The sequence below is a fragment of the Taurulus bubalis genome, assembly GCF_910589615.1.
Source record: "Taurulus bubalis genome assembly, chromosome: 6".
In the NCBI taxonomy this organism is placed as follows: domain Eukaryota; kingdom Metazoa; phylum Chordata; class Actinopteri; order Perciformes; family Cottidae; genus Taurulus; species Taurulus bubalis.
In genome coordinates, this window is record NC_136594.1 from 21,482,610 (window position 1) to 21,500,120 (window position 17,511).

The window sequence follows — 17,511 nt, forward strand, 5'->3', positions numbered from 1 at the left end:
TCACACTTGTACACAGACATTCGCAAGCAACGTGTGCTTTAGCTTGAACGTAAAATGACCCTAAAATGTTATTTATTGAACATTTCTATTTAAAACGGCACTGGAAGCATTTTATAATTGATCATTATCATCTTGATGCACAACAGGAGGTCTATAATGATGGCAGCAGTGCTGCACTAATGTAAATATGAATATAGTGAAGGTGAGTCTCTCTTTACCTCAAACAGAAGGCCATCTCCAGACATGATGACCAAAGCGTCCCACTGTGACAGGTCGGCCTCCTTCACCAGCTCCCGGGCGTGGTTCTGCCGCTCTGCGAAACATTAACACACACACACACACACACACACACACACACATTAATGTAAAGTGTGTTTTCATACAGGCCCATCTTTTCTAGAGCAGAAAGTAGAAGAGAACGTTGTCCTGTCAGCTTCGTCCCTCTTTGATAGGTCAAAGGTCAAGGTCAGCTCTGGTGAGGGAGACATTTCCGCAGGTGTTTGCTATCAGCGGCTCAAGTTGCACATGACAATAATACGCACGTCTTATTTAAATGCCATTAACCAACGAACCAAGAACTTCATTGTCCTTGTGCAAGCACAATGAAATTAAACCTTAAACGCTGCGTTGTATGAAAAGACTTCACACATATTTACAAGGATTAATGAGATGGAACATTAGGAAATCGAGTCCCCGTCCTAATTACCAAATCAAGTATCACCGTGGGAGTGAAAGCTGATATACGGTTTTAAATGAAGCGGCTACCACGCTGCCAATTAGATCGGCTACTAAATTACCCAGAAGCACTCTGTCAAATGAACCTGGGGCTCAATGATCTGATGATGGCTTCGGTGACAGACGTCCTCTTAAAATGGACGTAATCAGTGTGAACATGGGCCATAAAACCAGACCTGAAGGTTATTAAAAATACAGAATAGTAAATGTAAGTGTTGGATTTTGGCAGATAATTTCCTCAACATTATATTTACTATCCGAGAGTCATTGCAGCAATGCTTCACTTTACGGGTCTGTAATTTCCTAGAAGTTTTCCGGGAAAAACTAATTATAGAGACAGTCTTTAATTAGTTCACGTTCAATTAATGAATCCCAATTATTTGCTTGTATATCCCAAAGAGTCTTCCACTCAGTGGACAGCAGGCCAGCTAAAAACAGTATTAGGAATAAATAATTCAGTATTGTAGGAACTATAAAGGAATATTTACTCGGGTTTCAAGGAAATTTATTTAAATACATCAGAAATGATTAGGAAATAACGGACCCGTAAAATAACGTGTCACCAAAGATACTGTAGAAAAACCTTCATCAGGACGTCTGTTTGTGTTTATCTATTGACTGTGGAGGTGGTTTGATTATGATCTTCTTCTAATACACAGCAACTAATAAACCCTTCAACCGTATGTGAGCTTCTGTTTAAACCTGGCTGTCTGTTTTCCTGTGTGTGGAGGGATGCATCTGTCCGCCTCGCTCTCCCTGTCCTCCGTCTGCAGGTGAAAGGGCAGAAGGAGCTGCGAGGTGTGAACAAAGCCAGTGGAGCGCAGTGGACTGTCACCACTTCAGTCACAGCCCTCTCCTCTCAGCAACACTCAACTGTCTCTCAACTCTTTCACATCATTCTTCTTCATTTTCTCCCAAAAAAGAGCCTTCATTCTTATCTATGATGGAATATTTATGTTATTCTTTATCATTATAGAGACGCAGCATACTTAACGTGCACAGCTGGGTGCTTTTCTTGTGGTTGCAAAAAAAAAAGTAAAACAAACGATGTGTTTCTTTAAAGAGTATTCAGAGCTGTCACCACAGCCTCGACGAGAATGAGAAAAAGGCCATAAAGGAATTGATTATTGTCTGTCGAGCTGCTGCAAGTGGAAAATAGTATCAGTCCCCGAATATAAAGTGGCTTATCTCAGCAAAGACAACTCAGCTGAAGGTCCTCTTGCTGTAATGACAGCAGAAAACAGCCGGCTGAGTTGTTTTTCATGTAGTAGGTGTGATTTTCGTCCAATGGCAATCCGGTGCTGGATTCACGATCTGTATGTAGCCAAGTTGAACCGATATTTCTGCTGCGGATATTTCTGACGAGACTGAGCTAGAACATCCGGTTTTCGGACATGGAATTTGTTAAAGGTTGAGCAAAAACTTTTAAACTGGCAGGTTCCTGATGGACAGCCGAGCTTTCACAATGCAGGAAGACAGCAGGGCTCCTTGTCATTCCAGCTAAAGCAACAGTTAATAATGCAAACCTACAGACAGACAGATACACAGCAGATCTGCCCTCAGGAAGCTGTTATAGCTACAGTAAGTTATAATCTTAGTGTAGTATTGGCTATATTGGTTGAGGCCGCTCCAATAATCAACAGGGAGAAACACTGTAACCTGGAGGGGGGAAACCCCACCGCAGGTCTAGAAAAATAAAGGTCAAGCAGTCAATTATAAAATAATATTTTATCACTTTTTATTTATGTAAAGAATGTAAAAGGTCACAAATCATGCAGACCTTTCAGGGAGCTGGAAATAAGTTGTCCTCGTTTGTGTGTAACTACCTTGTGCTTCCATTTAATGCTGCCATTGTGTTAATGTCTTTACCTAACAGAAGAACAGAAAACCTATCCCATCTCTCACACACACACACACACACACACACACACACACACACACACACACACACACACAGTCCTCTGGAGAGGGATCTGATTTCTCGCCCTCTTTTCTCTTCCCCTCTCTTCTCCTAAACTCTGCAGAATAAAGGAATCAATTCCTCCTTATCAGTCCTGTCACATCCCATGTCCTTATCTATGCAGAGGCTGGAAACTAAAAGGGATTGAAGGGCCCAAAGTTGAAGAGCGGTGACACTGCAGTGTGGTGGGAGGAGAGCTGAGCGCAGTTTGAGAATGCAGCTCCCCTCATCAGACAGATTGATAATGGCAAAGCGACGCAGTGAGGAGAAACTCCTCTCAGGGAGGCCGATAAGTCACGCAGTGTGTGTGATGCTTTTTTATGGTTATGGTGCAGAGGTAAGAGGAGGAGAGGTGTGCGCTGGAGTCTCTCTCTGTGGGTAGTGACTAACTCATTACAGTCATGCAGATCTCTGCTGGCCTCTGGTCACAGCCTGGGCAGCCATGTTTTCAGAAGGATACAACGATGAGCACGCTCCTGTGGGGACAAACATACATATCTGAGCATTTATATATTTGGAGGATTAAATATTACAATCTCCAGGGAGCATCCTCTCTGACCAACACAGTGACATTTTCTGATTTTACACCCATTCGTCACTCGAGGAGGTTACTATATTGATAATGTTCATGTTGCCATCTTGTGTTGAACATTTTAAAACTAAAACAAAAAATTGCCAGCAGCTTCATGGATCATGGCTATCTGGATCATGGACCATGCCTACTACTCATTATATGATTAATTTTCATTGAATGTGCTGTAACTCCGTTACGTTATTCATTCTGGCCACATGACATCTATTGCTTCTGTCCATCCGGGGAGAGGGATCCTCCTCTGTTGCTCTCCCTCAGGTTTCTTCCTCTTTTTTTCCCCTGTGAAAGGGTTTTTACTATCTTTATTGGGGGAGTTGTTCCTGATCCGATGTGAGGTCCCGGGACAGGGATGTTATGTGTACAGATTGCCCTCCGAGGCAAACTTGTTTTTGTGATGTTGGGCTATATAAAATAAACTGAATTGAATTTAATGGATTTAAGATTTATGTTTTGAGACATTCACAGAGCAAACATTGAATCAATAAATCACATCGTTAGCTGCAGCCCTCATCTCTTAGTCTGGAGTCAAACTACAAAGTGATCACTCCTTTACCAGCATGGAAAAAAGCAGCCATTACAGTGACCAACCCAGTGCAGATCTCCACCAGGCGTGTCTGCAATGACCAAAACATGCTGTGATGTTGTAATGATTACAACCCACATTCGTCTAAACCGCCCCGTCTAGACCGCAAGTGTATCAGTTGTGTTTGTAACGTTCACGACAGATACGTTCTCATTCTATGTTCAGATGTCCACCAGCTCTGTCAACGGGCTCAACCACAACATATAGCATTTATTTAGGCCTCAGCTGTGTGTGTAACGCATCGTCCAAAACAATATATGTAAGCAAACTGTTTTCCCCAGAGACAAACCGTGTCTCTGGGGGCCAAGTAGCAGCTGGGGGTTAACTCAGCTGTGTTATCACTATGGGCCCTTACCCGCCGGGGGCCAGTTAAGCGTAGGGAGTATAGGGAGGCAATATAAAGAAAGCAATTAAAGGGGTTTTGGGAAAATGTGAGTTACTGCAACCAAGAAAAGTCTTTGAGCGTGCAGCTATAATTGGCCACCCAAAAATATGAAGCAGTTTGCTGCAGCAGAATGCAAGAAGACACAAAGACGCATGCACACTCATGAGCGGTCGCATACTTTCCTTGCGGAGATAATAACTATTCTATTGTGTGCATGTGCATATTGTTTGATCTTGCAAACAACTACTTTATTTACACATCGAGCAGATACGGAGCAACGCCATAATTTAGTATGATGAGCTGAAACTGGCTGCGAAGCTCTGTAAAGCAGAGCTGACTTGCAGATTCAGGTGATCAATTTCCCTCGTGGTCCGTGTATGGTAATAGGAAGCTCTGTCCTCCGGCTGACCTCGTATCATCCCACTAAACTTCTGCAGCTCCAGATGAATCCCCTCCCTGCTGTCACACACATCCTAACTGCGGTTCCCTCCAGGCCGCGCTGTCTAATAACTGCAGTGCTAAATGACAGCAGGTGGTGACAGTTAAGAAAACATCGCCTCTTCGACGTGGGGGTTGTCACAGAAAGGATCAGTGTAAACACCACGGCAGGTCGGTCGGCTGCCAGGAGCGACACAAAGAAGCCACACATTTGTACATGCAGAGGACACACACACACACACACACACACACACATTCTAGCATACAGTGTCGCTGTCGCTTAATAACACACAAATACACACACACCAGGGAGCGTTTTAGGTGTTAATTTTTACTCTGACATTTTTTAAAGGCTTTTTGTGTGTGAGACTTTCTCTGTTGGACCTCAGTTTTCCCCCGACAAGACCTTGTTTGTTGCCAGCGTGTCACCATCGCTACCCGGAGTCGAGTCCTGCGGCCGAAATGTCTTTACATGAATTTACATCATGCAGGTGTCAGATGCCATTAAATAGACTCAGACTGGCTGTATCCGCCATGTTTGCACAGTCGAAACTCTCTAACAGCTGCTCTTTTACTGCCACAGCGTACACAAGACCAGTCACACTTGAGTACATGTTTCCACTTCCTCATTCCCCCAATTCACAAAAACAGTCTTATTAAGTTCACTGAAACAGCTCGTTCTTAAATATATATTTATTTATCTATATATATATATATATATATAATGAATGCATCCACAAACCACCACCACATGTGACCAAGGTTATCTGTTTTCCCCCTAGTGGGAAGTGGGACAGACAGTAATAGCAACACACCTCATCCCAGATCCAGAGAGACTTGAACGGGTTGTGCCGAAGGCTGCAGGCGCTGAGAGACACTTCCTCAGCCACGCCTGAACCATGATCAGCTAACAAGAGTAGATGGGAAATATTTGTGGTCTGCCAGCGGAGGGAAAAAAGTACCAAAATTGAGCGACACTCAAGATATAGTTCAACTTTAGAAAGTTTATTTACACCAAGCAGCAATTATATGAAGTGGTAACAACCACATTAAACGAGTATAATCCTGGAAATGATTGCTTTTGAGTCACAGAGTCATGGTGGAGAGACTTGTGTACAGTTGACTGATGGCTCTAAAATATCCTCAAGGGATTCACTGAAGTTAAACACGAGAATAGACAGATACATCCATCATAACACGGGTCAGACCCGTTCAGACTCTTTAGATTCATCTGTTCTGCCTGTTTCCAGTCACATGACGTAACAACACAAAAACTCTCACAGCAAAGTCAAGACGTCATAGAAAGGGAAGGGGAAATATTGTGCCTCTATTTTTATCTGGTATTCTCTAAAAGGGTACTCTAAAACTGTAGCAGGCCTATTGAACTCTCAACATTGGGGTACTTGCATGAGACAAACCTCAACATAAAAACAAAATTTGAGATCGCAGAGATATCCTAACGTCTGTTATGAGCAATGCACCAAAACATTGCGCCCTTCATTTTCTATTATGCAAACAGATTTCCATATTTTAAAATGAGCTCCAACACAGTACACCGTTCTTTAAAGGAGCCACGTGGATGGTTACCTTAAAAAGGAGAAACAGAGATAGAACAACAAAAGAGCAGCACTGAGAGGTTGTTCGAGGAGATATCCGTCTCCTCCGGTAAATATGTGTAATTCGTGTTGAGCAGATGAGTCCGAGCACGAGAGGAAGACAAGCACGATGCTGTCGTTTAATTAATACTGTGTGACAGACATCTCAGGGTGCCCGAGCAGCGAGGGAGACCGCCTGAGAGGAATCAGTGCGCCGTCTTTACTACCACACTACAACAAAACACGCTCGCTCTCTTTCTCACTCCCACAGCAGTTCAGTCATCCTTCATCTGCCCTCCACCCCTAGCAGTGCCCACAGCTGCTACACAGCCGAGGATCCCATAATGAGTCTGTCTACTTCTGTTAGCATCGACATACAAGAGGCCTCCAGCCGCAGGCGACGACACACAAGCACAGATAGCCGTGCTGTTAAGCGAGTGTTACGGACAAACATGTTACCATAAAGCACATGTTCTTCAGTGGTCAAATTGGGTTTGTCCCAGTTATTCACTATAAGCTTCACAAAAATGAAAAATGAAGACAAAAAAAACACAATTGTGAAAATGTGAGGAATGGACAGTGTCCTCTGGAGTAAGATGCTAACGTGTGTTAGCATGTCTGGCTGTTTACAAGCTACAGCAGGAATATAGCGTCAGCCATTGCATTTCCTCTCATTTATACTTCTACTTAACTGTATTTCTGAGGGAAATGTTATACATTTTACTCCATTACTCCAAAACTACAGTTACTTTTCATGTTAGGATTTCACATGCCAAACACTGGATACAGTTTCTAAATATTATGTATTTTTTGTATTGATTGATATGCTGCTAGATTGTTGAGGTGCTAAGCCATGTTTTCCTCATCATGCTGCAATAAAACACCAAATTCAGCCAGCGTTGTAATTATAGCCCAAAAAGAGAGATTTACGTTTGAAATAAAAGACTTGTTTTAAAATGTACCCCAAATGTCCAATGGTAAAGGTGCAGTAAAGCTGCATATGTGCAGTGTTTGACGGGCTAAGCCACAGTAACAAACGTGGGCTTAGCAAGGAATCAATTCAAATCCTGCTTGATTGAAGCAACAAGCAACATTGCCAGACAGACGGAGCAACTGATAGATGCCACGATGCAAATCTGCACGAGGAAACTTTGCATGTCGGCTGCAATCGAGAAATGAAGCCTTGTTTACAAAAACAAAACACGAGAACCGCATGAGGTGATGAATTTTTACGTAACTCACATGTGTAAAATATATTAAGACTTAAAGGTAGACATAATTGAGTGACAGGTAGCACCCACCTGTCACAGGTTGACAGCAGCCATTTGTCGCCTCTTTGCCCAGGCGGTTCCGTCACTGCCAAGACTACAGTTACATTTGTAAATATATTCAGGTTCTACTAATAGGGATGGTGAACCTGTTCCTTATCTGTACTATATTGATGCTTTTGCTTGAAGCACCTGTGATCACAGATGTAAAGTAATCATTCAATCTCAACTCCGGAGTAGTCTGGCCCATTAAAGGCAATGGGAGTTTCCAGCAATTGATAACCTAGCAATGTTTGCTCATTGTGTGAAGGTGCCGCTTTGCTTGATTTTTAATGAATGCAGCCGAAGGGAACGTTCCAGTGTGAGCCAAGGTAAACAAACACACTCTGACTCTGCACACAGCGGAGGAGGCCGAGAGGAGCAGAGGGAAACACAGCAACTACGCTGCATTGTATCTGGCAGAGCTAAATGGGGATTTGTGCCTCGAAGGAGGGCGAGGAGGGGGGTATTTGACAACCTGAGGGGGCTGCACACTGTTGTGCATGCGGTTGGCTACCTACACCCCCACATGAGGCCCGAAGGCTCTTTGCCGATGTCTAGAAACGTCACAAATACAGCCAAATAAGAATAAAAGAGGAAATGCAAGCAACGGGCAGGGTCTCTATATACATGCCACCACACACTTCTCATAGGTCATTAGTGAAGATTGAGATTATTAGAATACTTTGTATTTTTAGAAAACTCCTGCATATTATACGCTTTTAATTAATTGTTTTTTGGTTTCTTTGGTTGTGTTTTATATAAAAAATGTATTATGTGTTGTTTGGTTTCAGCTACTGGAACCCTGGGGAGCCCAACGACTATAAAAGCGCAGAAGACTGTGTAGTAATATGGTTTTTTGACAAAGAATACCGCTGGAATGATGTGCCATGTATTTCGAAAAACTTCTGGATCTGTGAAAAGGTGGTGGCTCTATAACTCTTCATCCAAACCCATCAGTGTTGCAATACACAGCCATTATGTGAATGTTTTATTAAAAACATTGTTTACCGTACACAGTCACTAGTTACAACATATATACAACTACAAGAAAACTTTTCTTATGATTTAGAATGAAATGTGTAGCTTCTCTGACTCTCTTGTCACTGACTGAACAAACCGAACGATTATCCGAGCCCAGAGAAATATGTAAATATTGTTTCTCGTACTATGGAGCTGCGTAAAAAGTAAAAGGTTAAGAAATGTATTTGCATTTGTATCATATTTCTCTCCTAAACAATTGAAAATGAACATGACCAAAGCTTTTGAGATTACAGAAATGAAATTTAACCTATTTTACATCTTCTCAAACAGTTTTGTTTGCACAGAGCATTCAATGTCCATGTTATAGGCTTTTATATGTCTCCCTATCCAGGCGTTTTAGAGATTTGTTTATCTCCCTGAAGCAGTTCCGGTCCAGCTGAAGACAGAACCCATTATTGCCCTCCTCAAACATCCAGACAGGCTTTTACAGACGGCTAGTACAGTGTTTCCTCCCCAAAATGACTTTCTGCCTGTCCTTTTCCCACTGTCCTTCTTTGTGTTTGTGGGGACAGAAAAGTGGCCTTTAGCGGGGAGTTTCGGTGGGCCAGCAAGTGGCAGAACTCTCAGAAACAATACAAGTACTATTATTTACAACCACAACATATTATTTCCAAAGAAAACACCACTCAAAAGGCAGTGAAAAGCCAGTCAAACTCTCTTCCCTGCTCTCTGCTGCTGCTCTGCCCTGCTCTCTTCAACCCCCCATTTTTCTATACCATTACCGTAATAAAGCTACGCTTCTTAGCGTTCAGAATCCGTTGGAGTTACATCGATGGCGTAAATATTCGAGGAGTTACGGTAATCTTAGTTTTGCATCCTGTTTGCATATTACCTCCTGTGACAGCTCCTGTCACTCTTTTTTTTTACGTGTGATAAGTGACTGATAGGCTTGTCCGTCCAGGGCGGGCCCAGCCGAGTCTGATGGCGGGCCCGGCCCCCCAAGGCCCGCCCATAGCGCCGGGCCTGCCTCGGGCAACTGTCCTATGGTGATATAAATGCTAAATTGGTCCAGTCCAGAGTTGACTTAGGTAAAGCGAGAAGACAGCATGACTGAGGATATCTATGCCAAGCCAGACCTCAGCAAAAAAAGTAGATTTCAGACAGACGTGAAGGAGGACAAGAACACAGACGCCTGTGATGACATCGACGATGTGAGGATTTATGAGAACTACTGTGCGCCACAGAGCACACCACCGGAAACATCACAGGACAACACTACTGAGGATCAACAGCAAAGTATCTATCTGCCTGTCTCATATGTTACATAGCATGTTGTATTTACTGTAAGATTAGACAGATGAGACATTAAAAAAAAAACTAAAGTTTATGTATAAGGCCATTTTTAAACACATGGATAGCTGAAAATAAGTGTTCAAGAGCACAGTTAATAATGCTCAGCTCTCATCAGCAGTGTTCATTTGTGCCCACAGTCGCTTCAGTCGATGGCAGTTCAGTAAAGAGAAGTGTGTTCAGAGCCGCTGCAGTGCTTCTGGGGCTGCTGTGTCTTCTCCTCCTGGTGGCGGTCATTATCCTGGTGGTCCTATGTATGTTTTACAAATTCATGTATTCTAGTCAAACGTGTGTGTATATATGTGTATATATATATACATATATATATATATATATATATATATGATGTCAGAAATCTGAGCCCTTCACATGTTAGACCCTTGTTGTGACAGATAATCTAGAGGGAAATCGACTGTGGGGAGAAAATGCCAACCTGAACAGCGAGAGAGACAAACTACGGAGCGAGATGGAAGGCCTCAATCACACGCTGACCCTAAAGACAAACCAGTTAGAGAACGAGAAAGACCTTTTGATGGCCACAAACAACAACCTCACCAAAGAGAGAGATGAATTACAAAAACTGAATGGTGAGTGAAAATAACAATAATGGTTTTAATCAAAGGGATAGTTTGATATTTTGTAAATTACATCTAAGCTTGTTCTTGTCGAGAATTTAGCCTACTGTAAATAGCTGAAGCCTTTAGCTTAGCTTAGCACAATGACTGGAAACAGGAGGCTATATATAAGGGACCGAAGCAGTTATCATGTATTGAAAACAGATCAGATGAACTAATCCACAGACCAAATGCACACATAGTGTGTCCAAAGGTTGAATTAACACAAGGGTGGAGATCTTTCCACATGCTACCATAACCTCTGTGTTATTGCCGCAACAAAAGCGTATCTTTCAGACAGTTCCAGTGCAAGAATCAGAAATCTGACTGAAGAGAGAGAAGATTTAAAGAGGAAGCTGAGCACTTGCGGTGAGTCTGAAGATGAACCTGAATAAACCTTCAAGACATGGAAAGAATAAACAAATACAGGAACATCAAAAAAAGGTTTTATATAACTACTTTGCTTTGACCGAAATGTGAACATTTATTTGTATGTTTTTGTTATCCTCAACAGATAATTTCTTCCAACCAGGATGGGAGTTTTTTTCCCACAGTTTCTATTCCATTTCTTCTGATCGGATGTCCTGGCACGAGAGCAGAGCTGACTGTCTGCAAAGAGGAGCAGACCTGATGATCATCAACAGCAAAGAAGAGCAGGTGTGTAAAGTGAAATCTGCCTGTCAGAGACGCAAGAGAAAAAGTGTGACATCATATCAATGGTCACCGAGATGGAAGGTGGCTGAAATTGGTTACATTTAAGTAAAGTTTAGTAATGTTTTTCTTTTACTGTGAACAAGGAATTTGCAAAACAATACAAACGGAACATGTGGATTGGACTGACTGACGAAGAGACCGAGGGGACATGGAAATGGGTTGACGGGACTGCACTCAACACAAGGTTGAAACATTACTTTTTTTCCCCTTGTTTAAATCAATCATTAATAATGTAGTATTGCTATATTGGAGCAATATTACTGAATAAAATGGTAGCCACCTTCATGAACCCTTCAGACAGAAGTGGTAGCACTCCACCAAGTGAGGAAGAAATCCTGCACCATCTTTGATTTGTTTTAGTATGTTGTTGAAATGTATTTGTGACTGAATGTTTCTTCATGGGCTGCAGCATTTGGCCTTTTTTGGGTTTCTTTGGTTGTGTTTTATATTAAAAATGTATTATGTGTTGTTTGGTTTCAGCTACTGGAACACTGGGGAGCCCAACGACTATAGAAGCGCAGAAGACTGTGCAGAAATATGGTTATTTGACAAAGAATACCGCTGGAATGATGCGCAATGTAGTTGGAAAAACTTCTGGGTCTGTGAAAAGGTGGTGGTGCAAGACACAGCCATTGTGTGAATGTTTTACAAGCATAAATAATTATAAGAATTATACAACCTCTGTTCGACATTTTACATTCATCTTAATTTTCTTTTCCCACTCACATTATTAGTCGTTCTACACAAAATACATTATACTGTTTTGTTATAAATTATTTTAAAGGTCTTGGAAGGATGTAGCCTATCCTAGTATGCAAACAAATATACTGTATGTATATGAAAGTATTTGTTGTCCAGGTTTTTTTTTTTTTTAAACATGTCGCCTGTGTGTTTTGATGAATTAATTTCTTTCCCTCTTTAAATGGAACTCTCTTCACCTTAAGTGCTCAAAGAAAACAATAAGTGACATTGTGAGTACTTTTTTGTTCCTGTTGTGATGTTACTAAAAAAATAGAATATAGTTCTCATAACTGTGAAAGTTCTCTGAACCCTCGCAGCTATGAATCCTCTATCAAATAAATGACTACTAGTTAGAATGAGTTCACTGAAAGAAAGTAACGACAGGTAGGGTCAACAGATCACCACCGCAGGCCACAAAGCCACAGCTCATCATCCCCACCATGTAATAATACATTTGGTTTTAGACATTTATTTACATTTCATGTGTCTACCATTTTATTCATATATGTCACTGCTTTTGAGAACCTAAGACCTTCGGTAAAACAATGTCTAGCACCAAAACAGTTCGACCACGTAGAGGTATGTTTTCACAAGAGATATGAAGAATTTCCAAAAACAAGATTACATTTTTCAGCTTTAAGGCCATATTATCTCCTTACACTTGTGCCTTAGGATACTGGTGCCTCATTATATAGAGAGCTGTGATTGTTCTGCAATTTTTTATGTTAAACACATGGGCATCTATCATATGCAAGTGCCTTTAAAAGGTGAATTTAAGAAATTATGTAAAATCTAGAAAATGACCCCCGATTCCACAGTGTGGATGTCATTGTAAACCTTGACAAGAGCAGTTTCAGTACTGTGGTGCTGACGAAAACCGGACTGAAAGACATCAAAACAGGTTTTTTTCGGCCAAGACGTTGTTTAGCTGTTGAAAAAACACTTTTTCCATTATTTTTCTTAAAAATGGGAGGTTCAATATTGGCCTATAATTTTTCATTATTCCGGGGTCTAAACTAGCCTTCTACACAATAAAAACTCAAATGGTAAGAGATTTAGGTGGCTAATAATGCCTTTATTATTTTAGTTAATAATACACATACATGGGGCATAATCCTACATAGATTTCTGTCGGACAGAAAACCTTGGGCAGGGTAATATATTGATGCTTTTCTGGTTGGCTTCCATGGCAGTGGATAAAATATGTAATGCCTTTTTCTCAAGCAAGTTTCAACATATCACAGAAAGAAAAGCATATGTGTAAATATTAACAAGTAATAATCAGAAAAATGTATCATGGTTGTGTGTTTCCAAAGCATGCTGTAAAAAAACAGTCTGCTGTAAATACTGTAAGGTACATAATTGGCATTTGAAGGCAACTGGCTCCCTTTTGACTGTCTAAATATAACATGAATTCCCATTTTTAATCCATACAATTGTGGTTGATTGCACATAAAAAAGGAAAACTAACACTGTGGAGATGTGGTAGAAATTCATACTGGACTGATGACCATAACGGTGGATGTAATGTGATCAGCAGGTATGTTAATCCTGGTGGCGTTGGACAATTTCATAAAACCTCTTAACCCGTGAAAGTATGGAGATGTAGGCCGTTTCTCAATCAGCGTTCTTCTCTGTACTTGTGTTCTCTGTACTTGTGTTCTCCTGGACTCATGAAACGTCATCAGTCCAAGTACTGTTCCAATTCAAAAGTCTGCTTCTCGCCAAGCACGGTGAAAATGCCCGGATGTGACTTGATCCGCCCATTTTACCGGGGATGCATCAGAGCAGACTTGAGCGTACTTGAGAGAGCCAATATCCCAGAATGCATTTCGGACCAGCAAACGGGGGACAATGACGGATGAGAAAACTCACAACTGAAAGTTGACGTTCTATGAATACTACCGTTGTTGAGTCACAAAATGTAATTTTAGGATGTTTTCAGGCGAGAAGTTATTTGTTCAAGCATCAAATCTGTGGTCGGTTTGTCAAGAATCAGCTTAATTAAAAAGATACGCCGACGGTTTGAGGTCCTGCTGCGGGACCGTGAGCCCCGCAGCACCGGGCCGTCAGCGCTCTGCTGCCCGCCGAGAGCAGCCTGATCTCGGCTGGACTTTTTGAAATGATCCGCTGGAATGGTTGAGGAATTACTAGACGGCATGTAAAAAAACTAAACACTTCACACTCTTCTGCTGAGGCATCATTCAGGGCTATCTTGGAGAGATTAGAGTGAAAGTTTTATTTTGAGAAGTCTATCTGTCAAAGGGATTTTCTGTCACTGTGGTATTCAGATTTCTCTTTCTGTGGCCATGCTTTTCCATGTAGATGTAGATTTGGGGATTACATCTATTATGTATTCTCCGGGATTAACTTGTCAAAAAGTACAACTCAGAAATCACAAAAGGCTCAGTTGTGTGTGTGCACAGTAGCAGGAAGATGATTTCTCCTGCGTATCCGTCTGTCTGGCCTCTTTTTCTCTCTACGTGCACCCCCCGCCGGGACGAAAGACTTTTCTTTTGCCAGTTATCTGACACTGCACTGACTCGGGAACAAACCCAGACAGAGGGTGAAACTCAAAATAAAAGACGAGGGAAAACTCCAGTGAATAACTGCAATGATCCGGCTGAGCGTATGATACAGTATGGGATGAGTGAGCGGGTCTAATACGACACTATATCATAATTACCCCCCAGTGTAGATTATGATTGCATCAAATCATGGCAAAGGCGGATTTTGTGTGAATGTGTGTTTATCACGTGCGTGTTTTTTATCCATATGTGTGTGTCACTGTGTGTACACACATTTATTACATAACAGATCTGCATGCATATGGGTCAGAGGCACTTGATCGGCATAATGATGGTGACAGCATGAAAACATGAAGAGGATTTAAACTAGAGGAGGGGTACTGGGCCAGAGGGAGAGCCATGGAGGGAGGTGATAGTGTTATTGCGTGGTCCTCGCTGAGCTGTGTGTGTGATTGTGCGAGAGTTCGGAGATTTGTCAGCGCTGATTGTGCCCCGGCTGTAATCTGCGTTGGTCAGATAAGATTCAACAACGTGTTAAACGATGATGTTGAGGTGATAAAATGATAAGATCACAGTCTCAAGCGTGGAAAATTAAGTAAAAACATATTCATTTAAAGTTTATTAATTATGTTTGCCAATAAATCAATGACTGTGCACCAGGAATATTGTACAGGAGGAATAAGGCTGTCTTGGAGCCATATATTATCATGTCATATCATTTATTTGTATGATCTAAAGACATTCCTTTGCCATATGATGTATTCATATTTGAAATAATGCTTTTTGGGGGGAATTATTTCTATTAATCTGATGAGGATCAGCTGGTATAAGAGGAAGGGGCGGGACCGAATCTCTGGTTTTATTTTCTTTATGTAGAACGGGACATCAGTCTTTGACCTCACGCTAGAACTCAAGTTAGACCAATGATTTTGTTAAATTCGATAAAAGTGAAAATAAATCGCCGAAATGATGGAAATGGAATCAAGTGATGTCCTTTTATCAACCCACCAGACTTCTCTAGCTGTTCTATTTTTTGCTATTGGCAACTACGTCATTATATCCACAATACTGATGATTATTCATCAAAAGTCGAATTATAGAAATATTTTTGTAAAAGCTACAGTAGTCAATAATAATCAAGGTCAAAAGTAAATCGATCAAAATAAATCGTTATATTTAATTTTCTCCGCATCACCCATCTATACTTTGGATGAGTGCTTCCATCTTTTATGCACATAAAGCTTACTTGTTGTGTACATTCTCACACCGTGCTTCATCAACTCACCGGTGATGACCAGAGTGTGTGTGACTCCCGCCTCGTTGAGCATGCGCTGGATGTGGTTGTTGTAGAGCGTGAGCGCCTGTCCTTTGCCGCTCTGCGGGTTCACCAGCAGCATCATCCGGCTCGGACGAGACAGCGCGCTCATCAACACCCCTGCAGAGGACAGAGGAGGCAAGGTCACTTCTCCACAACACAAAGACAGATTTGTACATCAAGGATATAATATGACACTGGAGCCTGGAGAGTTTTAATTTGCTTGTTTTTCAGAAGTCTAGGAGTGAGAGCAGCAGACTCAGGACTCTCAAACAGCCTCCTGTTCCGCTTTGGAAACCTTAATCTCAAATTTATTTATTCCCAATCCTAGTTTGAGTTGTACTTTTTTATTAATATATTAACATACAAAGACACACAACTAATAGTTAATTATTTGTCCTCCCATCTTGCTGCACTGCTGTGAAAGCCACACTTTATGTATTTTTCATGCACATGCGCTCTTTTATAAACCCTGATGTTCTTACAAGGATAGGAAATCAAGTTTCTCCAGGAAAACTCTGACTACGTTGACCTGATTATTTTTTCTTCTCTTATTTAAATGACAGAAACAAGCGTTTAAGGTCAGAAGCACAAGAGCAAAAAGGAACATATCTACAGCGACAACGAGCAGGAGGATCACATGTGAATCTGTGTCCTGGGATGTTGGGAGATCCTTCTCCACGCTGCCTGGAGACAGGTCCTGTTATCACACACACACACACACACACACACACACACACACACACACACACACACACACACACACACACACACACACACACACACACACACACACACGCACGCACCCTTATCTCTCCTGACAGACCTTGGCGAGGCTCCTGCAAAAGAGAAGTTGGACGTGCACAACGATTGTTGGAGCTGAACTGCTGAATAAAGAGTATAAACTGTCCATCTGTAGGTTCTGCCCATTTACAATGTGTTACCTCATTTGAATTATACATTTCTGGGTATTTGGTCTCCAACAACCTTTTGATCCGTTCACGAAAACCGTGTTTTTATATATTTAGTGTATTTTTTTACGTAAGATACCCACATAGACCCATTTTTGGTATATTAGGATGCAGCTCAGCACTGCATGTCAAGTTCCAATCAGAAATAAAGAATTAATTAATTAATTTAAATAAACTTTGTGTGTATAAGGCCTTAGATGGAATTATATAACAGACGTTAATGTCGACTGTTATAATCTACAATATATCTTTTTTGGACCGTCTGTATATCCTATTTACTGTTGCCATCATATTTGTGGATACATGCATAAACAAAGGTCAGTTACGACTGTTTGTGTGTCCAACACACTGACGTACACAAACTTATCCCACGCTGCTTTCATACGGACGACTAAGCGTTTTTGTTTTTCTAAGTAGCAGCCTCTTTGGTGACTTTTTAACTGCAGCGTTGATGCAAATTAGTGTTGAAAATATCTTGGACATCTACCAGTAGTCAGGGGGTTACACTGATCCTACACACACAGATCCCCAATCTTTTTAAGAATACAATCTTGGCGCAGCATGTTGCTGAAGAAGGGAGGAACTGGAAGAAGCTGGTTTTGGGCCTTTTCTTTCTTTCTGAGGAATTCATTAAATACTGCAAGGAACAGTCTGTACCTTGCTAAGCATATTCGTTTATCCAAGACGAGATGGGGAGAA

At 41.4% G+C, this 17,511-nt stretch overlaps 1 protein-coding gene across 1 annotated transcript in view; it reads right to left on the reverse strand.

Moving 5' to 3' along the window:
• The window catches only part of LOC306738414 (sphingosine kinase 1-like), a gene marked incomplete at its 5' end in the record, with an annotated part of 35,134 nt that overhangs the window by 6,275 nt on the left and 11,348 nt on the right, over positions 1-17,511 (reverse strand). Inside the window, 2 exons of the mRNA XM_079220263.1 lie at positions 219-313; positions 15,812-15,961. Of these exons, the coding sequence (XP_079076389.1) occupies positions 219-313; positions 15,812-15,961 (245 nt within the window). The remainder of the gene's footprint in view (positions 1-218; positions 314-15,811; positions 15,962-17,511) is intronic.